General features: G+C 37.9%; 1 protein-coding gene across 4 annotated transcripts in view; it reads left to right on the top strand.

The window, feature by feature from the left end:
- The window catches only part of LOC124612678 (zinc finger protein 250-like), a 154648-nt gene that overhangs the window by 24854 nt on the left and 102128 nt on the right, over positions 1 to 27666 (top strand). For all 4 annotated transcript variants that reach the window (XM_047141004.1, XM_047141003.1, XM_047141006.1 and 1 more), the window contains exons 4-5: positions 7586 to 7791; positions 26852 to 26998. In XM_047141004.1, the coding sequence (XP_046996960.1) occupies positions 7586 to 7791; positions 26852 to 26998 (353 nt within the window). The remainder of the gene's footprint in view (positions 1 to 7585; positions 7792 to 26851; positions 26999 to 27666) is intronic.

Here is a 27666-nt window from a genome sequence, read left to right as displayed (position 1 = left end):
CTTTACTCTTAGAATCCTGATTAACCAAACCCAGCACAAAGATGTGATGAGCAATATTGTGTGTAAAAACTTAGGGTTTTGTATTAAATATACTGTATGTATATTAATGTAAACAATTAACTTTTACCTTTTGGGTACTAACATACTTTACTTTCTGTGTCTGGGCAAGAACGTCTAAATTCCCATCTTCCAAAACTCTGCAACTTTAATGGCAGAGAGAAATTGTCATTTCACAAAAATAGATCTTCCGCTGTTCGAACAAACTCTGTTCATAGGCACATGAGCAAATGTTGAATCATCTGTGTTTCTTCACATTCACTCTGGTTATCTTAAGAGTAGCCCCACTTAACTATGTTTACCTTGCATTTTGCGACTCATGTTCTTAATCTATTCAGCACTCTCCACACACTATGCTGTAGTTGCTGCTCTTATGTGATTTCGTCTTTGAGATGCAGGTTTGTATTTTGCAAAGTGTCCAATCGTAAAGATAGCCAGTGGGTGTCAGGTTGGGCTTCTAGCAGTACTGCCCGTTGGATAAACCTCCTCCTTGACATAAGATGTAGTTGGAAGTGTTTGGTGGTTATACATTAAGTGCCATGAGTCGATTTGCAGCTTTTACCCCTCTATTTCACTGGCTACTTGTCTGGTATATGAGTGTTCTGCTACTTCACAGCAATTTTGCTATTGGCTGATTACATCACGTTCTTGAATATCTGCTCTCATAAAAAAAAAACCCGCATGATAATCTCAGTTTCAATGTTTCAGAAGCTACTGTGCTGTATTTGATGTTCGTATTTATACATCTGTAAAATGAAAATACGTAGTGTAGACATTGCTGTCCGTCAAAGATCTTTCCAAAACGCGTTGCTTTTTGCTTGGTTTCATTTCCTAAAGTGATGGGATGCTCTATGTCGGTGTATAAAATCTTTACTATTCAAAGTATTGATAAGTTTTGTAGCTCCAAGGGTGAATACATTGTCACTTTAATGGAAAAAATGTATTTTCACCTGAGAAAAGTGTATTTTGACCTGGAAAAAGTATATTTTTAACTGGGAAATCTGAGATTGTTTTTTTTTGTTCTGCGTGTACACCATGTTAGTGAAATTTAGATGACTGGAGACTTCCCCAATTTGTGGAAAGAATCTGTTTGAATCTCAGTTTAAAACCAGGGAAGGATCGGACTAACTCCAGTAGTTATCATAGTGTTAATCTGACAAGCTGTAAAGAAAAGACACTGGAGTGTATGGTCAGCCACCACATATTGTGGGTTCTTGAAACCAGATCCCTACTAAGTTGCTCCAATTGTGGGTCCAAGAGGTATCACTCCACCCTCGATAACATGATTGTTTGAAGCAGCAATTCAACAAGCTTTCTTCTGTAAGAAACACCTTATCAGTGTCTTCTTAGATTTGGGAAAGGCCTACAATACTACATGGGGGCACAATATTTTGTTGCAGCTGTATCGATGGAGCTTCCTTGAAAGTCTACCCACTTTCATTCAGTCCTTCCTCTTGGACAGGTATTTTAGATAAAAGGCTGGGAATGTCCTGTGTGACCACATTAAGCAGGAAAATGGTGTCCCTCAAGGGAGTTTAAGTGCCACAGAATTCACTATCGCAATCAATAGTATTATATCCACAATATGGTGTATCGCACTGTGTTCCTTGTTTGTGGATGACCTCTACATCTTCTGTGCATCCTCCAACCTTGCATCAGCTAATGGGCAATTGCATTTTATGATCATGTGGTTAGAGAAGTAGTCTAACACCACAGGTTTTAAATTATCTATGGAGAAAACTGTTTGTGTTGGTTTCAGTTGCATCCACTCTCTTTTTATTTTACCCATTTTAAAACTGGGGTTTACTGTTGTCGCTTTTAAGGAAAAGGTGAAATATCTAGGCCACACTTTTGATGAGAAACTTCTGCATCTTAAGGACCTAAAACTGAGATGTCTCAAGGCTTCAAACATCCTAAAATATATCAAGCATTGGTCTTGAGGAGCCTACAGGCCATGTCTAATCCATCTTTATAGGGCTTTTTTGTGACCCCAGCTTGAATACAGACGATAGGTTTATGGATCAGCAAGACCTTTGTACCTCAGAATGTTATATGTGGTTCACCACAAGGGTATTAGGCGGTGAGCAGGGATTTACCAGACAAGTCCAGCTGCTAGCCTGTGTGCAGAGGCTGGTGAGCGTCCGCTGTCTATTAGACATCTTCTCCTTGTGGAATGCCAAGCATACAGGGTTGTGTGCAATCCAAAATTGCTGGCATCCATCTCCATTGCACAGCCACGACTGGAACGGCTGTTCCGTCACCGTCCATGGGCAATGAGGTTGTTCGGGATCCATGTGAGGGAGAGCCTTGATTACTACAGTTGGGGGGCATTAAGGTCTAAAGCCAGGTTGGAGTAGGGGATCCCTCTGTCTACTTTTCAAATTGACTGCTTATAGGAAGAATTGTACACCAGACTATATTTTTAAAATTAAATTTAATGAGATTTTACATTGACACCCAGATTTTATTACTGTTTACATGGATTGTTCTAAGCAAGGGGATTTTGTCAGTTGCTGTATTATGTTCCCTGACATTGTCTTCAGGATAGGGCTTCCAAAGCATTTTTCAGTTTATTACACAGAATTGTTTGGTATCATGAGGGCTCTGTAGCAGATGAGGCAATGCCATGGCAAGAAATTCTTCATCTGTTGAGATCCTCACAGTGTCCTTCTTGCTGTTGTCAGATGTATCCAGCAGATCACATGGTGCAAGAAGTGCAGGCTGCTGTTCTCTTGCAAAGGCAGGACAAGGGAATAATTTTCTGTTGGATTGTAGCACATATGGGGATCTGGGGAAATGAATTTGCTGATGCCGCTGACTAGGAGGCTTGCTCTGTTCCAACTCCTGCTCCCTGTTTGGCCCCCCTGCAGACTGTTACCTCATTTGTGACCAAGAATACCATTTTGTTGGTGGGAGGCTCAGTGGTTGGAAGTGCGACCATGGCTTATCTCCTTCTTACCACAACAAGTTGAAGAAGCAATCCTTATATGGCTTAGAGTGGGACATTACTGTTTATGCATGGCGTCCTCTTATGTCGTGAGGAGCCACCAGTGTGTAACAGATGTGGGGCACAGCTGTCAGTACAACATATTTTAATTGAATGTGTTTTGTATGGCAACCTAAGGCCTGATCTGCATCTCCCACTGGACCTGCACTCTATCCTAACTGATAATGATGCACGTGCGCTTCATGTTTCAAGGTATTGTGTGATGTCCTAAATTCTTCCCAAAATATTGGGTGTGAGATTCTAGTGTGTCACTGAGTGGCTCAGTCACCCACTATTTCTAAGTAATCATCCATCGTCAGTCATCTGTCTCATTTTTAATTGTGTCTGTACTGATATTTTGTCCTTGATTTTATCTGTGTTTCATCCTGACTCTTGTTGAGGGCTTTTCTGATGCTCACCTTATCGGGGTTGTCTTCTCAATTCTGGCATATGAATGCAATTTGGTGTACCAATTTATTATTATTGTTTAATAGATTTTTTCCACACTTATCTGTATATCATTCACGCAAGCGCACTAATGACCTTGCTGTTTAGTTGCTGTTTCGGATGTGTTTACACCACATCATCTGTGGTAAATATGTTCAAGAGAAGTCCTTGTGAGAGGCACTGTTTCTCATAGCCCATCATCCAACAAAAAAATACCTTATGATATTATTTGAAACACTAGATGCATAAATGCTCTCAGTTTATGCTGTGGTCATTGTGCAATCAGTGGTGGCTGCTACTTTCATGTGGTGGTCCACATGATAATCCATAAACTGCTGCCATCCAAGCCCAAGACAAGCATCTGCACCTTCCTTGGACCACCAGCACCAATATGGCACTCATCTGATATCTGTTGTAAAATGTCCCAGACAATTATTCAGAAACAGTCATCTTTGCGATATCTACAGTCTTTGCTATTCCATCAACAGCAAGTCAGATATTATGAGAGTAGGCCAAGCATATTCACGGTCAGTGTTTAGTTACCACCCTGCCCCAATTATAGTGTTTTGAATAATTACTTTCACTGCCCCCTATCAGTGGGCCATGTAGTAATGGCATTTATACCTCAGGTCTCGAGGCATTCAGTTGTTGTTTTCCACAGGTGTATTTTGGAATTAATTTTTTTAAAGTTATTATTTATGAGGGAAGCAGTTTCTACATAATTTTTAATCTAGTTGCAGTGCTGTAGTAGATCTGGTGAGCAACTGGGGAACTAGAATGGAAAGTTGCCATTTCTCCAGCTTTCCTGTTGAAAGCCACTGGTAACTCTGCACAGATTATCAAAATTAATATGATATGTGTCACTAACCCAACCACATTTCTTTTATCAGTATTTGAATTTTTCTTTTCCTCTTTTACTGTTGACATAAACTGTTGTTGCACTTTGTACTTGCGACTTGGCCCAGCACCTGTTTCGCAGTTTCACTTAGCAGGAGATTTGTAGTATGTAAATGTTTAAATCTTACTCGTAGTTCCAGCTTCCAGAAAATATGTTACATATGTAAATTATTTCCAACAAGTAATTTTTCAAGTGACAGTAGTTTCAAGGCACTTGGACTCTTTTGCTAAATATTTCAAACAAGTAATTTTTCAAGTGACAGTAGTTTCAAGCCACTTGGACTCTTTTGCTAAATATATACCACCTTCTGTGTTACAATGTGCCATATTCAAAACAATTACTTGTATAAGACCTTTGGTAACGGTCTTCTCTTTGGAAATGTTTATAGTACTGCTTCTACCATAAAAAGTTAGAATTTACATTTTTGACAGACAAATATTTTTGAATGTTAATAAAAATTCGATAACTACAGCAAAATCACTTGTATGCACATTTGCAAACTGATGCAAAAATTGTTATCTTTTGAATAAAAAAGATCAACAAAACATCTTGAACTATTTCATAGATTAAATATTTATATTTTATTTGCTTGTCTCACCATTATTTTTAGTGGCCTGTATATCAGGTTAGGAATTTTTTCAGTCAGAACTGAAAATATACAAGTTTCTTACTTTGTTATGAATTTTAACACATGTACAATTCAGTAATATCTGAGAATATGAGCATAAGATTTTTTTTCTTTGCCTGTCTAAATTTTTGCGGACAATACCATAAGAACTACATTATATCTGTACTGACTGGATTCTCTCTCCAAAGGTGCAGTCATTCCCATATTCATATTACCATTTAAAAGAATATAAAATTTTCTCAACTTTAGTGACTGTATGCATTTAAGTGTGGAAGATAATTTAAAATGTTAAGTATGTCTGTTAAACACAATTGTGTAGTTCAAATAACTGGAGTGCTTGGAAATTAACATACCCAATCCTCACTCAGTTAGCACACATAAAATGAGCACTTCAGCTGTTCTTGAAACTTGCTCAAATGTTAAAGTACTGAATACAATAGAAAAATTGACTTCATGCACTTAATTTTCTGGTTCACACAAGCACATACTCTGGATACCTTTATTGATGGCAGTTAGTGTTTCTGTATCACGCTTTATTGTATCTAGTTCCCCAACAGTCAAAGGCTGCCTTTATCAATCTGGCAGGAGCCAGTTTCATGAAACTACACAGGTGCATATTGTCTGCAACATTACAGTGTCTTTCAAATAACTGTTATGATTGTGTAGTGTCAGAGTAGCTGCATTCATCACGTATTTGCCTATATTACTTGTATTTGCAAATATCTAGTAATACCATTCCGAATTGTGTTTATTCTTCGATAAACAGATGTTTATTGGGGTGGTGGGGGGTGAGGGTGAATGTATTACCTACCAGGGATTTTATGATAAAAAGCTTTGACTGTGGATAGAGAGTGACTGCTGAGTAAGAACAGCAACCAGTAGCTTTCAGTAACATTTATTCGTACTTTACCAGTCTCAGGCAGCATAGCTTATGTTCGGATAATGTGCATTCTTCATTATGCACTTTAATTTGTTTGCTGGAGCATGTCAAAACTGAATCTGATCTACCAGTAGTATTGTAATGCAGGAAATGCAAAATAATTTACAATATCTTTTTTGCTGTTGGTGTTAAATGGAAACATAACACAGCAGCAAAGTATAGGTAGGCTATTAATATGGGCAGTGTAAGCTGTGTGCAGTGTATTTGTTAATTGACTGTGCCATGTTGTACAATAACTGTCACTTAACAAACCAGATGTTTGGACCTTCCTCTGGATCTACTGGTTTGCTGTGTTGTTGAGGGATCTCATATGTATCACTATGTCAGAATTAAAAAAAAAACTGATGACATGGGTTTGCACTAGTGGAAGGAGTGAGCAATTTGGTTAGATTGTCTTCATGTAGTCGAATGAGTGGGGATCTGCCATTTTCTGCCGTCCCATTTAGTATGAGTCATGATTGGAAGCTATCAGCAGATGGTGTGTGTATTCCTATATTCCTCATTTTCCACATCAGGCTCTGATGGCTGGCAGCCAAGAAGGTGCAAGACTATAGTCCTCTTCTCTATTCATATTGTTCAGTTGTTTTTAATGACCTTGCTGCCCTTGTGCTTCACCAACCCTGGCTGTTTGAAATGCAAGTAAGTGTTGCGGAATTTTATTTTCCACCCATAGTGTTTCCAGTTTTCAGCCACTGCAGCTTGTTTTGCTCAAGTTGAATGTAGTGCTCACACTCCTGGATGAGAGTTGCTGCTAGCCTGCCACTTTCACCAATTTATGCATCTCCACACTCACAGTCCACCTTGTACATGCCCACAGTGTGCAGAACATATGTCAAGATAGTTGGCCATTAATGGGGTCATAAGAAAATGTAGGTGGACCTCAATGACACACCACACCAGTTGACCCATAAGAATGGCACTGCAACTATGGCCAAAATGCCGATTTTGTTCAATGCAGTTATGTTACAGTATGACATGGTGGCATACCCAACAAACATGTTAACAGACTCTGGCCATGGTGATCTACACATTTAAATGTTAATGTGTATTGGATAATGTAAGACGAAATACAGCATAAATATATATAGTATTTTGATAACTTACTAATAAGATAACCATGTTTACTATAATCCTATAAATTCAACAGCTGCACAACTTATTGTGGATTTTTGCATGAGAAGTTGTGTGGATGTGTAATGAAATATTGTGTTGTTACCATCGGTTCTGTGTAGATGCCCTCTTCATATTAAATTGTATAATGAAGAACATATGCCATATGAAAATGAGCTTCGCTGCTCGAAACAGGTACTGTCATGAATAAATGATATTGAAAGTGGCTGGTTGCAGCTGATGCTGAACAGTCATTAAATATGTTTATTATGTGGTACTTCATTTAGCCAATAATCTGAGCACTTTGATATATTTTCTGTTCTCTTTTGTCATATTGCTCTAAATCTTTATTATGTCAACTTTGCATAATTTAGATACATTTCATAAATACAGCTGTATAAGTTTTGCATCCTTAAATCTTCTCACAGTAGTCTCTGTAACATATTTTTTAAGAAATAGTTCCTAACATGTTTCTCTTCTAAATGTGTGTGTTTCTTCTAACTAGTACATTATTTATAGGAAAAGTTGAAGAAGATGAAGAAATAAATATAAACTACAAAGAAGAAATAAAGGCATGGAATAGAACCTTACAAGAGTTAAGTGAAATGGCTAGTAGGTACTGCAGATTGTGTGCACAGGCATCTGACAATTTAGTTCCTGTATTCAGTGAGCGAGGGCTTGAACTTAAACTGGAAGAGAAAATTCACACACACCTTCCAATTATGGTAAAGTAGAACTTAATATCTTCAATGTACAATTAGTTGCCTTTTAATGCAGATTTTATGTAATATTACTGTACATTGTTGGTGATAAATGCTTAAAATTGAACATTATTTTCCTTCTAATGGTTAAGTTTCATAGAAGCATTTAAATTAATGTCTGTGGCCTCGTTAGATATAGTGTGAACCATGATATTTCGTATGTCTTTCTTTTTTAGTATCTATGTTTTTGCCTTTGCTTGTGTCATGTAAATAACTATTCCTTGCAGTACTGAGTGCATTAAATTGTGCGAGTTCTTTTTCACATGAAGTGTTCTAATAAAGTGTTAAGTAATATGCCTATCAGTGTTCTCAGGACAACTTAATAGCAGCGGAATCATGTGACAGAACTCTACAGGTACCTAGAGAATCACTGTTACAAATATCAGGAACTGGTAACTGAAGTCCAGAATGCTCTGATGTTCAAAAGAACTGTTGTGCTCAGTAAATATGGCAGTGAATTATTTGATTGATGTGCCCAAAGTTGGAAGAATGTGAGAACTGAACTGATTGGGCATTTGCTATCGAGAATGTGTTATTCTTGAAGGAATAGAAAAATTTGTATCAGAAGTAGTTAAAACAGAAGATGCCAAGGCCAAATGAAAGTATTTTTTGCTATTGATCCATCTTTATATGTGGACATGAAAGAAGCAGAAATCATAGTGCACTTAAGACAGAAATTGAAATCATTTTTTGATGTCTCTGCTTTTGCAAGAAAAGTAAAATCATTGAGAACATTATTTCAACGTGTCTAAGAAAACATGGTTCAATAATAAACATGATTCAGTGATAAGCTATGTATACCAAGTAGTAGGCAATTGACAAAAATTGTGTGTAACTGGTGTCGCAGTGGGGGGAACATGGAGTCTGCATCTTCTGCTGGGGAGGATTTAAATCCTGCACCTTCATCCCCGCCATCTGGCGGAGTTGTGGAGAGCAGGATGTGATGCGTAAATGCTTTTCTAGTACTACTTTCATGCCTTACATGTGTTAACTAATGCAGGCATATATGTTTCCTACTCTAAATGTTAATAGGGTAAGCACTCCCTTATAGCTTGCTGCATTATGACGTGCTTTGTCTCCCTGGATATTCTATGTTTTTTAATGTTGTGCCGGAATGTTCTACTCACATGGCCATGCTTTATTGGGACAGTGTTCTGTTAATGGACTTTGAAATGCTATAAGATAGTCGGGGTATGGGGTGTCGTTTTTATGATCTCGCCTGAATTTTTATTTTTGCTCTTTCTTGCTCTGATAGTATATATGGCTACTCGTGTTTTTAGAAGGAAGATACCATTTATTTACTTAGTCAAAATCCATGGAAAATTCTGATGGGTGGAGATTTTAACTGCGTATTCTGTCCTGTGGATCAGACTCCCATCTGTAACTATTGTCGTGAACTTATTGATATGGTAGTTTCTCTGAGTCTACTGGGTGCTTGGATCTGCAGATATCCCACATTAGTGCACTTTACATATTTTACAACTACTTCTAGTAGCAAACTGAATTGTTTTTATTTGCCTATTTCCCTATGTGGACAGCTTTTGTCAATTGATGTTATTCCTGCCAGCTTTAAGACACTGAGCTGTTTCAGTGACTTTTTCTTTCCCTATTTCAAAGCTAAATATTTTATATTTGGCAGACCCCTCTATAGATAATATCATCGCTGCTGTGTGGGGTCAGGTAAGCCGTTCCCAAGTGTGTTATCACTAAGTTGCCATTCCCAGACCTCAGCTTTGCACTGCACTCATGCATTTTAGCACTGGTAAAGGGACTGAAGTGAGGAGAACTTGGAGATTTTATTGTGCTGTCCATCATGATCTTAATGATAGTGCTCAACGCATACCATTGAGAGACAGGATGTTCACCATGTGAAGAAAAAAACACCTGCAACTCGAAAGACTGCAATTAGATGGTCTTCGTTTGTATTCCCATCCATGTTCGTTTCTCCAAGATGAATTGACATCCCTTTATTATCTAATTTAGCATTGAGTGTGATTTTAAAGGATGTGTTTCATGACCATTTGTTCTATTGATGGAAGTGAATGGTCATCCTAACCTGATATAATGTGCGAACTTTCCCGATATTTTTCCAATCTTTACACTGGAGTGGAATCAGACGGTATACTTTCTGCTGATTTTACTTCCCTCATTGATAGTGTTGTTACACCAGCTCTCCATGAGGAGTTTCTGGCAGCTTTTCACTGTGAGGAGGTATCTGACAATGTAGTTTACTCTACTTTCCACAAATCGCTGAATTTGGATGGTTTGGTTTCCACATCTCATAGGAGATAACATTAATATCTATGGTGAATGAAGTGGTGGAAGGGATACACTTCCCACCATCCTGTAAGGATGGAAAAATTGTTTTAATTCCCAAAAAGACGGGACATCTGTCTTTGGATCAGGTCCGACCAACAATGCTACTCAGTTTTGATTGTGAAATCATACCTCACATGACAAATAGCCGTTTGTCGGTTTTGCTTCCTGGCATAGATGCCTATTATCAAAGTTGTATCCTAGGTCATACTCTCTTTATTCCTGTTGCTGAATGTTGTGATCTCATTGCAGTTGCTTCCACTTTTCCTGTGTGAGGAGCTTTACTTTTTATTGATTGTAATCATGAATTTGACTCAGTTAGTCACAATTTTCTGTTGCGAGTGTTAACGGTTGTTAGTTTTAATGATACTGCACAATGGATGCTCATCTCTGCAATAACTGGTACTCAAGTGTCTATTGACCTGAATGGTCACCTTACTCCCCTCATAAAAATGTTTTGAGGTGTCCTACAGGGGAGTCTCCTGTCTGTGTCATTATTCATGCTATTTCTGAACCCCTTATTGTGGTTCATAGCTGCTTGGTGGAGTGGCTGGTCATTATTGGGAGAAGGTTAGGTTTATCGTCTGCACATATGCTGATGACATTATGCTACTTCTTCTTACTCTTGAGAACATACTGGTACTCGATCACATTTTGGATGCAAGTTGTCATCTTATGGGAGCATGGATTAACAACCAGAAATGTCGGTTACTCAGTTTGTGGGGATTTGACATGGTTAGATTTTGTAGGCTGTGGCAGTCGCCCACCATCAGTCATCGGATGTTGTTATTGTTGAATGAAGGTGGCTCCGTTAAATTGGAAGTCTGTCACACGTAGGATTCAAGAACGATCCTCATACACGATCCTTCTCATTACTTCATAAGGTTTGGATGCTGGAAACTTGTGTGTTGAGTAAAGCCTATTTTGTTGCACAAATTTGTCTCCTTCCTGCAATGATGTCCTGAAGTAAACTTATCGGGCATGTTTATCTGTCGCAACCCCCCCCCCCCCCCCCTCCAATGAGGTTATGGCAAGATCCTGCTGATGGGAGATTTGGGCCTCCTTGATGTTCGTCCCAAGGTTTCTGCTTTATTTCTTCGACAGACAATTTTAACGTGGTAGTGCCCCCAGTCACTTACAGCTCGCTTTCTTGCCTGTCACCAGTCTGCGAGCTTCATTCACCCCTGCAGTAGATGTTGGTAGGATAAATAACAAATTAAGGCACATTTGGGAATTTTTATTGTTGTCAATAATTTGGGGGTTGATATTCTTTTCCAGTTGCACCTTTGTGTTATAGTTACATCACTGGACGTTACCAATTTGTGTTGCCTATGTGAAGGCAGTATCGCGGGAGACAGATTGGAAGGTTGTTTGGTACAGTGTCTGCCTACCTATTTTTCCTATGGTATCAAGTCATTCATAACCTTTTCCCCACTAACGTTCTGTTTTTTGGCACTACATCATTTTGTCATGTGACAGTAGCCTATCACATGACAGTGGGATCCATTAAATTGCATTGACATGTCTAGCAGTGGTGCAGTGCATGATCATAACTGGTCCTGTCAAGTTCATGTAGGGGGACTTCCCAATGAAGTACACAAATGCTGAATACGTTGATATGCTTTTGGTATTGGGTGCATTTGATAACCGAGTTGCTGCTGCTATTCTTGTGTATGCTGCACATTATCCTCAAATGTGACATCCCTATAAGAATATTTTTGTTGCCTAAAGCAATGCTTTCGCAAAACCAGTAATATTCGCCCACAAGAAGTGGACAGATGTTGTCCAAAGACTAGATTACTCCACAAACAGAGGACATGATTCTTAAAACTGTTTCCCAGTCACTTTGGCAAAGTACATGTGATATTGCAAGGAAGTGCCGTATATCATATTAAAGACTGGTTGATGTGTTGCATGATGAACAACTACATCTGTATCATTACACGTTAACTCAACACCAGCAGCCAGAAGACCTCATTCGACAAGTATAATTTTGTGAATGGCTTTTGCACCAAGTGGAAGGTGAAAAACATTTTATGAATAACGTAATATGGAGTGGTTGCATCTGTGGTCTAGGAGTAGCTTCTTTTTTATGTGAGAATATGGGCTTAGCACTAGGAATGAAGTGGAGAAAGACTGATTGAGCTCAGCAACAAATTTCAGCTAGTAATAGCGAATACTCTATTCAAGAATCACAAGACGTGGAGATATACTTGGAAAAGGCCAGGAGGTAAGGGAAAATCGCAGTTAGCTTAATCAAAATGTCCTTGGTTCCAGGTTTGAAACCTGCTACCACTTAAATTTTGAATAAACATTGTCAGTAGTGGCGGCTGAAGAGTTCTGGCAGAACAACTCACTCTCATTCTGCCAATGGCTTTGTCAAAGAGGGCGGAGGAGCGCACAGAGGTTCAGAGCTCTCTCTTTCTCTTGGGGTGGGAAACTACCCCTGAAGGCAGCAGAATCAGCCATGATCAACGGCATGAGGATGCAGAAGGCAATGTAAACCACTGCATTAAAGACATGTATTATGTATCCACAGGACATCTGGTCTGTAATGGAAAAAGTGTCGTGATGATCTCTTCATTGGCAAAAGATTCTGGGCTAGTCCCCCATTCAGATCTCCAGGAAGGGACTCCCCAGGGGGAAGTGATGATGAGAAAAAGATTGAATAACCAATGAAAGGATACCATTCTATGAGTTGGGGCGTGGAATGTTAGAAGTTTGAACATAGATGTAGGAAAACTAGAAAAATTGAAAAGGGGAAGGCAGAGGCTCAATGTAGATATAATGGGGTCAGTGATTTCTCGTTGGATGAGTATATGGTAATATCAGCGGCAGTAGAAATGGTATAATGAGAGTAGGATTCATTATTAATAGCAAGGTGAGGGGAGAGTGAGTTGCTGTTAATAGTTCAGTGGTAGGGTTGTTCTCATCAGAACTGGCAACAAACCAACACTTACAACAATAGTTCAACTATATATGCCAACATTGCAAGCTGAAGATGAAGAGGCAGAGAAAGTATATGAGGATATTGAACAGGTAATTCAGTATGTAAATGATGAAGAAAATGTAATAGTCACAGGGGATGGGAAAGCAGTTGTAGGGGCAGGAGTAAAAGAAAAGGTTATGGGAGAATATGGGCTTAGCACTGGGAATGAAAGAGGAGAAATACTGAGTTCAGCAACAAATTTCAGCTAGTAATAGCAAATACTCTATTCAAGAATCACAAGACGAGGCGATATACTCGGAAAAAGCCAGGAGGTAAGGGAAAACTCTCAGTTTGATTACACCACGGTCAGGAGGAGAGTCTGAAATCTGGTACTGGATTTTAAGACTTACCCAGGAGCACATATAGACTCAGATCACAATTTGGCAATGATGAAGAGTCAACTGAAGTTTAAGAGAGTAGCCAGGGAAAAAAAAAAAAAATGCTCAAAGAAGTGGGATACGGGTGTTCTAAGAAATAAGGAGTAGATCAGTATGCAGTTCACTTGAAGAGGAATGGACATCTCTAAAAAGGGCAGTCACCAAAGCTGGAAAGAAAAACTTAAGTACAAAAAAGGTAACTGTGAAGAAACCATGTGTGACAGAAGAAATACTTTAGTTGATTGATGAAAGAAGAAAGTGCAAAGCTTTTTGTTGAAATTCAGGAATACAGAAATGCAAGTCACCTAGGAGTGAAATAAATAGGAAGTACAGGGAAGCTAAGGCAAAATGGCTGGAGGAAAAATATGAAGGAATCGAAAAATACTTGATTGTCAGAGGGACTTCTTCAACATATAGAAAAGTCAAAACAATCCTCTGTGAAATTAAAAGCAAAGGTGGTAACATTAAGAGTGCAATGGAAGTTCCACTGTTAAATGAAGAGGAAAGAGCAGATAGGTGGAAAGAGGATGTTGAAGGCCTCTATGAGAGGGAAGACTTGTCTGATTACGTGATAGGAGAAGAAACAGGAACCGATATAGAAGAGGTACAGAATCCAGCAATAGACTCATAATTTAAAAAAAAAAAAAAAAAAAAAAAAAAAAAAAAAAAAAAAAAAAAAAAAAAAACCCTCTGGAAGACTTGTGATCAAATAAGGCAGAAGGGATATATAACATTCCATTAGAATATCTAAAATGACTGGGGGAAGTGGCAACAAAACAATTATTTATGCATTAGCCAACAAGTATGAGAATTATCATGCAGTCATCTTAACAGCTTGTGCATCCAAATTGCTGACGAGAATAATATACTGAAGAATGGAAAAGAAAATTGAAGATTTTTTTTAGGTGGCGGTCCGTTTGGCTTTAGGAAAAGTAGAGGCACCAGAGAGGCAATTCTGGTGTAGTGGTGGATAACAGAAACAAGACTGAAGAAAAATCAAGACAGGTCCATAGGATTTGTGGACCTGGAAAAAAAGTTTGACAATGTGAAGTGGTGCAAGATGTTTGAACTTCTGAGAAAAGGGTAAGCTATAGGGAAAGGTGGGTTAATATGCAAAATGTACAAGAACCAAGACGGAACATTAAGAGTGGGAGACATAGAACAAAGTACTTTGATTAAAAAGGGTGTAAGACAGGGGTGTAGTCTTTCGCCCTCTAAACATGCCTCTGGTTGGTAATAAGGAAATGCTATGTTTGCATTGTGTGCACGATTCCACTTCCATGTGCTATTACTCATCAAGGGTTTAGGCTTCAGAAGAATAGCTGCCATCAATGTTCTTAATATATTCCAGTGAGGTATGAAGGGGACCTCTGTCTTACAATAGACAACAACAATTCCCTGTAATAGTATTTATTGGAATCACTTTTGCACATGTTGGGTCATTACAATGCACTAGAGCAATCTCAGGTATCGCCTGTTCAGACAAGGGGATCCTGGCATTAAATTTCTCAAATAACATAAAATAAAAAATATCAGTAACATCACAAAATTCAGGATAGTTAATTACTTTTACTGAGAGGAAGACTGACTGGTGGAAGACCAGCCCCCTTAGTAACACTTTATCATCCACAAGAATGGTAAGTTACATCCTCACGCGCCACTCATGTGATATACCGTTCTTCCCCAGTTCTCTGCCATGCTAGTCACTTGCGCTTGACCTTGACTAGGCTGCGGCTCTGTATGCCATTGCGTCACAGTGTGGGTAACTGAAACTGGCTTCCCCTCCAGTGATTCTTTCACTCAGTTTCTACTTAACTTAAAGATGCAAGCTTACATAAGGGAGTTATTCTCATCACTGTCCATGCCACACTTATTAAATCTCAAACAAGTGAAATATACACACAAAACCCAACCCATGTTGCACAATCAGTGTGTTGCAACACTATAAATGACACACAAAACTGGGACACCCAACATGTAAGGTGTCCCCCCATGAATCTCGACACCTTACAGCCCACACTGTTCAATCTGTACATCAAAGAAGCAATTATGGAAATAAAAGAAAGATTCAAGAGTGGGATTAATATTGAAGGAAGGTGAAAGGATATCAAAGATAAGATTCACTAAGTTCATTGGTATCATCAGTGAAAGTGAAGAAGAATTACAGGATCTGAATGGGGCGAACTGTCGAATGGGGCGAACCGTCGAATGAGTACAGAATATGGGTTGAGAATAAATCGAAGAAAGATTAAAGTAATGAGAAGTAGCAGAAATGAGAACAGCGAGAAACTTAACATTGTAATTGGTGATCACGAAGCAGATGAAGTTAAGGAGTTCTGCTGCCTGGGCAGCAAAATAACTGATGATGGACAAAGCAAAGAGGATATAGAAAGCAGGCTAGCACTGGCAAAACAACATTCCTGGCTAAGAGAAGTGTACTAGTACATATATGGGTCTTAATTTGAGGAAGAAATTTCTGAGAATATATGTTTGAAGCACAGAATTTTATGGTAATGAAGCATGGACTGTGAGACAACCGGACAAGAAGAGAATCAAAGCATTTGGGATGTGGTATTACAGAAGAATATTGACAATTAGGCTGATTAATGAGGTAATAAATGAAGTGGTTCTCTGGAGGATCAGCAAGGAAATGGGTATGTGGGGAAACACTGACAAGAAGAAGGGACAGGGTGGTAGGACATCTGTTAAGACACAGTGAATAACCTGAGGGAGGGAGCTGTAGAGGGTAAAACCTGTAGAGGAAAACAGAGATTGGAATACACCCAGTAAATAATTCAGGATGTAGATTCCAAGTGCTACTCTGACATAAAGAGATTAGCACACGAGAGGAATTTGTGGCAGGCCGCATCAAACCAGTCAGAAGACCGATGACAAAAAAAAAAAAAAAAAAAAAAAAAAAAAAAAAAAAAAAAAAAACACCACAACCCACATGTCACCTATGTAAATGGCTTTCAAGTATCTTTGGTATTAACCTGTGGACTAGAATTTTGGGAGGAATACTTATGGGCCATTACCCATTGCTGGGCATATTGAATGCACCCCTGTATTAAATGTTTCTTTGCCTGACACATTAGGAAACATGCCACTTGGTGTTCGGCAATAGCTATGGTGTCAGGATGATGGTGCACCGCCACACTTATGAATGAATTTGTGTAACTAATTAAATGAAGCACTTCCAGTGAAATGGATTGATCTTGGAGGTTCAGTGGCCTGACCTCCAAGTTTCGTGGACCTTAATCCAGCTTAGTATGATCTAGAGAATGCTGAAGTGTTTGCAAGTGTGGGGTGGTTGCTTTGGACATCTTCTCTAAAGTGAACATTGCTGGTACATGTAGGTATTGGCTCTCCCTCCATGAATTACTCTCCTGTGCTGACCTTTTCATCTCAGAGTAGCACTTGCAACCTACATCCTCATTTATTTGCTGGAGGTTTCCCAATATCTGTCTCTGTCTTCCTCTAGCATCATAGATGTTACTCCAGATGTCTTAACAGATGTGCCATGATATTGTCCCTTCTCCTTGACAGTATTTTCCATATATTCCTTTCCTCGCAGATTCTACAGAGAACCTCCTCATTCCTTATCTGATTCGTCCACCTAATTTTCAACATTCTTCCAAAACACTGCATCTCAGATGCTTCTATTCTCTTCTGTTCTGGTTTTCCCACAGTCCACATTTCACTGCCATACTATGTTGTGCTCCAAATATACATTCTCAGAAGTTTCTTCCTCAAATTAAGACTTGTGTTTGATACTAGGAGACCTCTATTGGCCGGGAATTCCCCATTGAGCACTGCTAGTCTGCTTTATATGTCCTTACTCTGTTCGTCACGGATTATTTTGCTGCCTAGGTAGCAGAATTCCTAAACATATTCTTTGTGATCACCATTTATGATGTTAAGTTTCTTACTGTTCTCATTTCTGATACTTCTCATTACTTTCGTCTTCCTTTGATTTACTCTCAGTTCTTAATCTTAGGATGTATATGACCCAGGACAACCGGGAGATCCAGTAAAGACCTGGGAATGTTTTCATCTGGGAGAAAACCGGGAAAAACACAGGCATTTTTTAGAATTCTGGGAATTTTTCATTGTTTTAATTTTCAGTTAAATTTTTGTAACTTTGTCTGGTAAGAACCAATAGTCTAACAAATAATATTGCTGTACACGGTATTGCAGAATAATACTGCAGCAATAAAACATGAACGAGAGAAAAAAAATGAAAATAAAACTTAAGTTGCAAAGGAAATGCACCATATACAACAACAAAACACAGTGCTCATACAAGTGTCTGCCAACAGCAAAATGTGTCAAAGGCTTTAGGCATACTGTGCAATGTTTCATAACAACAAATTGCCTCCGATGAGCGTGACGTCACAACTATTTACATTAGATTTGTTTGAGGGGTTGCGAGCGAGCTTATGCGCATGTGCAGTTGAGTCACATATGAGTAGTACCTTCTCCCGCTTCTGGTTACAGAAGTGTGGCAGTTAGCTGTACAAGCAATAGCAGCAAGCAGCCAGATTCTATCCGGAAAAATTTTACTGGTGCGCCTAAGCTGCCAGATTCACGTATGTGCAGCAGGCCAAGAACTAGGGGGCGGGGGCAAACTAAGGTATCTGCCCCAGGTGGCAGTTTCAGGGTACGGGGGGGGGGGGGGGGGCAAATTCGTGTTATTTGGGAGAAAGACCTTGCTTCACAAAGCACCTAGCATCCAGCACATGTTGGTCTATCGATTACTCATATGATTTTGAACGGATCCCTGTTGGTTTTTGAACATTTTTGATCAAATTCTAAGTTGATTTCTGAATGAATCGTAAGTTGATTTTTGAATGTGTGCATAGTGTATGTGATGTCTCTGCGAGGGGAATCGCCATCGCATCTAGAAATAAACTTTACTGCAGACAAAAGGGACAGGGCTATAAGAGTTGAGCAAATAAAACCGAATGGGTGAATGCCAATCACTGTATGGTTGACTGGGTTTGCAAAAGATCAGCGTTGTTATAATTACTAGCGAATTCCATAGATTCAGACTAGTAGAGTGGAAATAAACGACTAACAGGAATAACAGGCAACAAAGATTACGTATTGTCTTCTCCGTGTATCCAAGAAAATGAAATTTTGACAGAAAATTTTTGGCCACGAAGATCACATATTGTCTTCTCCGTGTATCCAAGAAAATGAAATTTTGATAGAAAATTTTTGGCCACACCGCTACACAACTAAGGACCAATTATATAGTCCCCGGCTGAGAGTCGCGTGGAAAATGCATTGTACGAACACGTAATAAAGCCTAACTTAAGAATAAATGCGGGGTATCTAAAGTGGTGATTGTGGCAGGGTTAGTGAAGTTAACCAGAGAATAAGTTTTGACACTGGCAGGAATAGTTACAGAATTAGTGATGACACGATTGGTTGTTAGAACGAGGAAGGAGAAGAAACAGGGACTGGCACAAATTATGGAAGAATATGACAATTCCAAATTTATATAAAAATTTCGTACCACTGCTGTTTGATCTCATGCTTTAGAAGCTAGAGTGTATGAATGAAATGTGAAACTATTTCCTAACATTAAACTTTTTGCTTGTGGTAGGCCTAATAGGTATTTGATATTGGTACTTCGTGAATTATATTTTGTCGTGTTATAAAAATGACCATTTATGCTGAAACAGTCTCTTTTATTTGGTGTGCGTAGAAATTGCTGCAATATTAGCCAGGCCTATTTCATTTTATCTAGCAGACAGTGACAAAATACACGTAATCAGATCGAGTAACCACACCATTCTTTGGTACTATTTGTATTAACAGCTTTTTCAGTATTAGACAATGGCATTTCATTTTTACATGTAGTTAAACATTGACAAACTTTGATGAGGTAATAGATTCTTTCCCAGAAAAGAAAATGCAGCATATAAAGCTGTGGCAAGATTAGAGGAAAAAAAGCTAGGACTGAAGGATTGAAGAATTGTGTACTGTCTTGCTTGTCTCTTGTCTTTACTCATTTTGTGTATGCTATATTTAATTTTATGTCACACAAAACAGTTATTAGCTAATAGGCAGTAAAGAGTGCAAATTTTCTGAAGAGCTCTTGTTTTGCCAGTTACAAATAATCCCCTCCAGTATTAATTGTGAGATTTTTTTAAAGAGGATCAGGAAATCAAATCGGGCAACTGGGAGTAGGAGAAGCATCACAGGACATTTTAATTTCCACTGGCCTGAATATAGTTTGATGGCACCCTTTACAAAATATTACACGTTGGAATTCCACAGAGTGAAATACAGAGACATGCAATGGAAGAATGCTGTGTGAAGAGGCGTGGCACTGCACTTTGGCACACTTAAGACCAAATAACATATCTTACGTTTCCACAAACATATATGTTTTATGGATCAGACTCTTCAGAAAGATGTGCACTAAAAAATGAAGATATCTTTGAAAAGTCAATTTTTAAAATTTTTGCCATCCTACCTCAAACACTCGAGGGAGGGGGAGCGCCTATCTAATATTGCCCATTTTGGAAATATTGTAGATCTGGACCTGATGCGCAGAGCAGTCTGAGTTGTATTGGGGAGATGGTAGTCTCTGTATGACCCGTGTTTATGTTAAGTAATTTTGCTGTTTCCTATTCATTTATTGCTCTCACGTCAAATGAAAACAAAACGGATTTCTGTGGCTGGGAGCTATCAACTGAATTAAAATACATTCACATAATTACGGAAGGCTAAAATATGTTATTAGTTTCAGATTTTATTTTGTTTCCACCTTTCTGACAGTCGAGCGTTAATCACCTTGCAGAACAGTGAAGTTATTTTTGTCGGTTGGTGAAAGAAATTTGACTTTTATGAATCTTTTCGGGCAGTCAATTTATTTGAAACAAAGTGTTTAATTCAACACTATTGGCCAGTTTCGATGTTGAATTATGCGTTTTAGTATGGTTCACAAAATTCCCATGCTCTTGGTGTATCCTCTAATGTCTTGTTTCTTTTATGACATAATGTAAGATCTTTTAATGTTTTACACGTTCAAATGTACAGGCATCCTGCGTTATCATAGCTGCGCAAGTGCGGTGACGCCTGTTATCTGGCACTCTCTAGCACCTGCTGAAACGAATCTATTTCTAACAGGTTGTGGGAAAATATTCCGAATGGTTGTTTGAAAAGCGCTACTTTCAAAGTAAATTTCCTTTTTCACAAGATGAACTCTGTGCGTGAATGTCCAATGAATTTCTTAAATCACAGAGTGGTTGACTCTCATTCAAAAATAAAATCTTTGAGGACGACCATTTAGAATATTTTCGAGCCTAGAAGTTCAGACATTTATGTCATTGTTAAACATTTTACTAGCATGTTTGTGTGATGTATCTTAAACTGTAACACACGCAAAAAAGATCATCTTTATGTGTCACAGCTTAGCTTCTCTTGCAGCTTATTAATCTTAGAGACCAACATTATACGTGAAAGCTTTTCTTTTCTTTTCTTGTAGCAACACTATATTTATTTAAACCATTACCTTTTCTTATTTTTGTGTTCACACTTCTTAACAGTGATGTTGCTGTTGGCTGACTACATCAGGTGTCCTATGCTCTGAACACCAGCTGTCATTGGCTGGTGAGATGGCTTGACATGAGCTACGATTGGCTTACAAAAGTGCATCGCAATCTCAATTTCAATCCTTTAGAAAGTAACAAGTGGTGTTTGGTGGAATTCAAATTTATACTTTCGTAATACGAAAATATGCAGTGTACATGTTACTGCACATCGGACATCTTTCCAAAACGTGTTTTTTCCCCTGAGTTTCATTTTCTAAGGTGCCGGGAAATTCTACGTCAGAGTATAAAACCACAACCATTGAAGGGATTGATAAGTTTTACAGTTCCGAGGAAAAGTATACTGTTACGTAACATGGAAAAAGTGTATTTTCATCTGGCAGAAAGTGTATTTTTAACCCGGAAATCCGGGAAAAATCTGGGAATTTTTTTTCCTGATCCATGTATACACCCTGAATCTGTATTCATTAGACTTTTCATTCCATTTGACAGTTCCTGAAATTCTTCTTCACTTTCACTGAGAAAAGCAATGCCATCAGCAAATCTTAACACTGGTATCCTTTCACCTAGGAGTTTAATCCCACTCATGTTCCTTTCTTTTATTTCCATCATTTCTTCTTTGACATATAGATTGAACTGTAGAGATAAAATACTACATCCCTCTCTGACACCCTTTTTAATCTGTGCTCTTCCTTCTTGGTCTTCCACTCTTATTGCTCTCTTGTGGTTCTTGTATATATTGTATATTACCCATCTTTCCCTATAGCTTACCCCTATTTTTCTCAGAGTTTTGAACATCTCGCACAATTTTACATTGTCGAACGCTTTTTCCAGCTCCACAAATTATATGAATATGTCTTGATTTTTCTTCAGTCTTGCTTCCATTATCGACCGCAACTTGAGAACTGGCTCTGTGATGCCCTTACCTTTCCTAAAGTCAACCTGATCGTCATCTAACTGATCCTCAGTTTTCTTTTTCATTCTTCTGTATATTATTCTTACCAGTAGCTTGGATTCGTGAGAGGTTAAGCTGTTTGTGTGATAATTCTCACACTTGTCAACTCTTGCAATCTTGGGAGTTGTGTGGATGATATTTTTTCCGAAAGTCACGTGATGTATTGCCAGTCTCACATTCTACACACCAACACGAGTAATCATTTTGTCGCCACTTCCGCAATGATTTTAGAAATTCTATCCCTTCTGCCTTATTTGTTTTTAAGACTTCCGAATTCCGCTTCTAATACTGAATTTAGAAGAGCTTTTTGAAGACTTAAAATAAAATAAGGCAACATAATGTGCAATATAGCATACTGTACCTGTCGTGTTTTTTGTACTTAATTGGTAACAGGTGAAGAAGTTACTGTATCAACTACTTTTTTTATTAGCTTTGTGTCATGGATGAAAAAGAATTATTGTTTACATCTGTAAGAAGTTCATGTTATGTCTCAATGTTTCTTCCAGGAGTGCTAGTTCTGCAAGGTTTGCAGGAGAGCTTCTGTGAGGTTTGGAAAGTAGGAGACGAGGTACTGGCGAAAGTAAAGCTGTGAGGACAGGGCATGAGTCGTGCTTGGGTAGCTCAGTTGGTAGAGTACTTGCCCGCAAAAGGCAAAGGTCCCGAGTTCAAGTCTTGGTCCAGCACACAGTTTTAATCCACGAGGAAGTCTCATATCAGCGCACACTCTGCCGCAGAGTGGAAATCTCATTCTGGAAACATCCCCCAGGCTTTGGCTAAGCCATGTCTCCGCAATATCCTTTCTTCCAGGAGTGCTAGTTCTGCAAGGTTCGCAGGAGAGCTTCTGTGAAGTTTGGAAAGTAGGAGACGAGGTACTGACGGAAGTAAAGCTGTGAGAATGGGGTGTGAGTCGTGCTTGGGTAGCTCAGTTGGTAGAGCACTTGCCCGCGAAAGGCGAAGGTCCCGAGTTCGAGTCTCGGTCCGGCACACAGTTTTAATCTGCCAGGAAGTTTCATATCAGCGCACACTCCGCTGCAGAGTGGAAATCTCATTGTGTCTACACTTAATTTGGTACATCCAGTTCTGTTTGACATGTCTAACCTAGCTTTCTTCTAGTTTGTGATGCCAGGCTACCATCTAGTTTTTAATGAACTGCTTTAATATTTCTTTTTATATTTACTTACAATAACCATTTTTGACTGCCATATTTCTTTCCATAAAGACCTGCATTCGTAGTGGTTGCTATTCAAAGATAATGCACTTTATGATGATACATAATTTCAATACTTTTGCTGCATTTTGCATGCATAATATTTGTAGTAACTCACTTTTATGCTAAGAGTGTTGGTAATCTATTCAATCATTGATGGAGAGGATAGAGTTGTTAAACAGAAATAATTTGAAGTAGTTTTTAAAACAGTCACTATGTGACAGCACCTGTAATTCACAAGGGAGATGGTTAAATATTTTTATGACTGCTTGCTGTATGTGAGGTAATACACAAATAACTGAATGCAGTCCAGTACATCAGACTAGATTTGGAGTTAAAAACATAACTGCAAGTTAGTAGCACTAAAAAGTAAAAACAAAACACAAAATCATAATAGCACAACCCAGACCAATTGTATACTATTCCATTAAACTTATAAATTTAGGCATACTGTAGTAGAGTCACATTGTACACTAAAAAGTACAAGAACTGTTAAAACAAATTAGATTTTAAGTAGTAATCAACAGAGTAAAAAAGAGTGTGTAAGAAAGAAATCTTTTATTTTATTCCTAAATGCATTTCTATTTTCCCTGACTGATAAAGGGTAATTTATTGTAAAGCACACTGTCCATATTTCTTATACCAAATAAACTTTTGGTATGTCTGTATGACTACTAAGGTGAGTGTCTGCACTAGGACAAGTATTACAATTATAAATAGGCTCATTTGGTCACAAACAAGTGCAGATTCCTTTTAAAAAATGTCACAGATTCTAAGATATAAATGCAGGGAACAGGCAGTATTTTTAATTCCTTGAAAATAGGCTTAGTGGGGGTAGATTGAGCCACCTGTTTCATTATCTTTAAGAGCCTTTTTTGAATCACAAAAATTTAATCAAACACTCACCGCTAAAATTGATTCCACAAGAGAGAACTGAGTGTACGAAAGGAAAATAAACCATTTTTAGAATTGAGATATCACAGGACTGATCAAGAATCTGAAAAGCATGGCACAGAGTCTTCAATAGCAGCTTTTCTCTGTGAATATTCCATTGGAAGTCATTGTTTAGCCACAACCCAAGAAATTTGATCTCATTGTTTTGCTCTATTGTTTCATCTTCAGATAGTATGGACTCCATGTAGATAGGGTGATTCTTGGGCACACTGAAAATCATATGAGCAGTTTTGCTTTTGTTTGATAATAATTTGTTTTTGTATGTCCAGAAAATTAGCCTGTTGTAAGAATCTGTTCTTATACCCTTTACTACTTGAAAAGAAGGAGTTTGGAAAAGGAAGTTTGCATTGTCTGCAAACAATACAGATAAGGCTTTAGGCAGATTCAAAGGTAAGGTCATTGATAAATAAGAGGAAAAGCAAGGACCCTAGAACTAAACCTTGAGTGTGACCATAACAGATCGTAATTTCATTGGATAGAACTTAAGTACCATCTTTGTTTGAAAATTCAGCCTCCTGCCTCTTATTAGTGAGGCAGGAATGAAACCATATATTTCAAGTGCCTCTAATGCCAAGCAACTCTAGTTTTTCAAGCAACAGAGAGAGATTATGTCAAAGGCTTTAGTCAGACCTATGAATAGACCAGAGAAAGAATGTTTAACATTAAAGCCATCAGAACTTGATTAGTAAAAGAAAATAAAGCTTCATTTATGGCCCTGTTTTTGTGAAAACCCAACTGATATTTTGTGAGCAGACAATATTTATGAAGGGATGAAATTACATGGCAATTCATTACTTTTTCTATAATCTTCAACATCAGAGAAAGAAACCAGATTGGTTGATAATTGTTACATAGTTTGTCTCCTTTTTCGAACAGAGGAATAACTTTACTCAGTTTGAAAACTTTGGGGAAACAGATTGTAATTAATTACATCATCTGCACTTAAATTACATCACTAAGTGTATTTATAATTTCTAGAGCAATATTTTGTAATAAAAATCGCACACACCATCAGCACTAGATGAATATAAGTTGTTATTTCCACTGATAATTTTCAGCACTTGTTCTTGAGTTACTGATGCAGGAAACAATGATATGCCAGATTTTATAAACCCAATGGTACAAGACAATGTGTGTGATGTAATCTGTGATGAAAGATTACAGACAATACCCAAAAAGTGCTCAGTAAAAACTTCACTTATCTGCTTTTCATATGATGTTTGTGTATCATATGACCTACACACTTTAAATACCTCTAGCTCCAAGGATGCTTCTAACAGCATCCCAAATTGTCGTACATTTTTAGAACTCCTTTTATAGAAGTTGTATTTGTGACTTTTGTAGCCTTGCTTAATTCTTGCCTGAGTATCTTTTTGTATTTTTAAAACAGTATGAAAACTGGGATCATTTCGTGCATTACTTTCTGCACATAGTTTTCTTTTTATAGCATTGCCTTTGTAATCCACCATTTATAAACAGGTTTATTTGCGTTGTGAGTTACTGGTCCCAGTCCTGTAAGGGGAAAGGCAATGTTAAAGTAATGGACCACGGGGTCAAGTAATATCTTTGCTTTCTTATTAGTACTATCCTCATTGAACACATCTTTCCAGAATTTGTTATACAACTTAAATCTAAACAATTCTAAATGACGTACATATCAAATTGTCTCTTATACAATGTCTGTTAAATTAAAAAGATATCTTTCTTATCCACTGTTCTACCAGTATTTCTTATGCCCAGTGATGTTCGTCTGTTTCACTTTATTGGTCCAAGGAACCCTATACATTATCAACTAGTATTGCACAAACAAATAAGGAAACAACAAAAAATTAGAGACAGAAACTGCTTGGTAACTTATTGTCACAATTTCCCCAGTCAGAGCACATGCTATGCTGGCCCTTTCATTCCTAAAGTTTCTTGCTACTTCTATGCCTTGTGCACATGCACGTCTTTCATACAAAGTGCACAACCTTAAATATTAGGATTTTTACAGTATAAAATTTGATGCATTTCATTCAGGAGATTGTCACAGTTAAATGTATGATTTGTCATTTTTCACTTGTACAAAGTTTCATTTGAGATGTAACACTGCAATAAGTCTCAGGAAAGATTATGTGACTGATTAGAGACTTTAACCTTTACTGACTTGATCAACAGTGCGAAAAGTCATAGTCTGAGAAGAACCTGCGTGAAAAAGAACACTTTTTGACATGGCCAAGACTGTCTTTTAAAGTGCTTTATTAAATGTGTACACTGAGACAAATAAAAATGTTTTGAGAATTTGGTATTAGACAAACTTTTAAACGGAGCACATATATTTTGACATCTTTGAGTAAGTGTTAGCTAATGGACATTATCTAAGAATATTTATGTGAAGTGCTAGAATCTGTTTTCTTGCAGGATTTAAACTTGAAGATATTTTTGGAATACATATAGCAACATTCTGTAATTTTTATGCAAGCAATTCATGTTCTAATGTATTATAGAAAGCTGAAATTTATATGATGAGTAATATTGTCCTCATAGATATCAAAACATAAATTTATAACAGTCATGGTTGTTGTTGTAGGTTCTGTGAACAGTGGCAGTTTTGCTTCATGATAAAATATGATGTGCATAGTGAATTCATATCAGTCTTAATTCTTCTATTTCTTCCACCAGGTGACACCAGATGACTTGATGCCTGTCAGTTTATGTATGTCATGTATTTCAAAACTGGAAGTTTGCCATCAGTTGGTTAATTGCTGTTTGGAAGCAGATAGCAACCTAAGGACAATGTTAAAGTTCTCCGAAATATTTGAAGATGAGGTAAAGTCAAGAGGGTGATGCAGAGGTTGTGCATTGATTTACATATTTTATGAATCTATGGGTGATGGTAATTTAAGTGACAATTTTTTTGCGCAGGTAGATCACACTTTTCCATAACTTAAAGAGAAAATATATTTGCTAATAAAGAAGTTATATTAGAAATGCTATGTGACTTCTGCACTATCCTGTGTTAATAGTTCCATCAGATGTACATATGTATGACTATAGTAAAAGTAATTTGTATATATGGCTATTAGTGACAGACAAGAAAATGAGACTGACTCTTTCTGTTGAGAATATATCTATGTAATGTCACCAATTTTGTATGTCTGTCGTGTCCCACACTGTCATAATGGGACTGAGATGCGGTGATTGCTTAGTCTGCTAGGGTCGCTGTTTACTGTGTTAACAGGCTGGGTCTGCCCTTAGATGCCAAATCTATAAAAATTTATTTAGCAAGTAATTTTCTATGGAAAAATCACTTGTCATTTGTACTGACTCTACGTCCTGCAATTTGCATGACTAGGATTATTCGGCACTGTAGATACAGCAATCTTTCCTCCAAAAACATATTGAAATGGCCAACAGAGTTTCTGCTGTTATCTAGCATCACTACGCTTTTTGTTATTTCCCAACAGTGTCAGTCAAGTTATCAAGCTAACCATAAT

This window comes from Schistocerca americana, chromosome 4 (genome assembly GCF_021461395.2).
Source record: "Schistocerca americana isolate TAMUIC-IGC-003095 chromosome 4, iqSchAmer2.1, whole genome shotgun sequence".
NCBI lineage: Eukaryota > Metazoa > Arthropoda > Insecta > Orthoptera > Acrididae > Schistocerca > Schistocerca americana.
The sequence above is the reverse complement of the archived record's forward strand: the minus strand, read 5'-3'. Positions and strand labels throughout refer to the sequence as shown.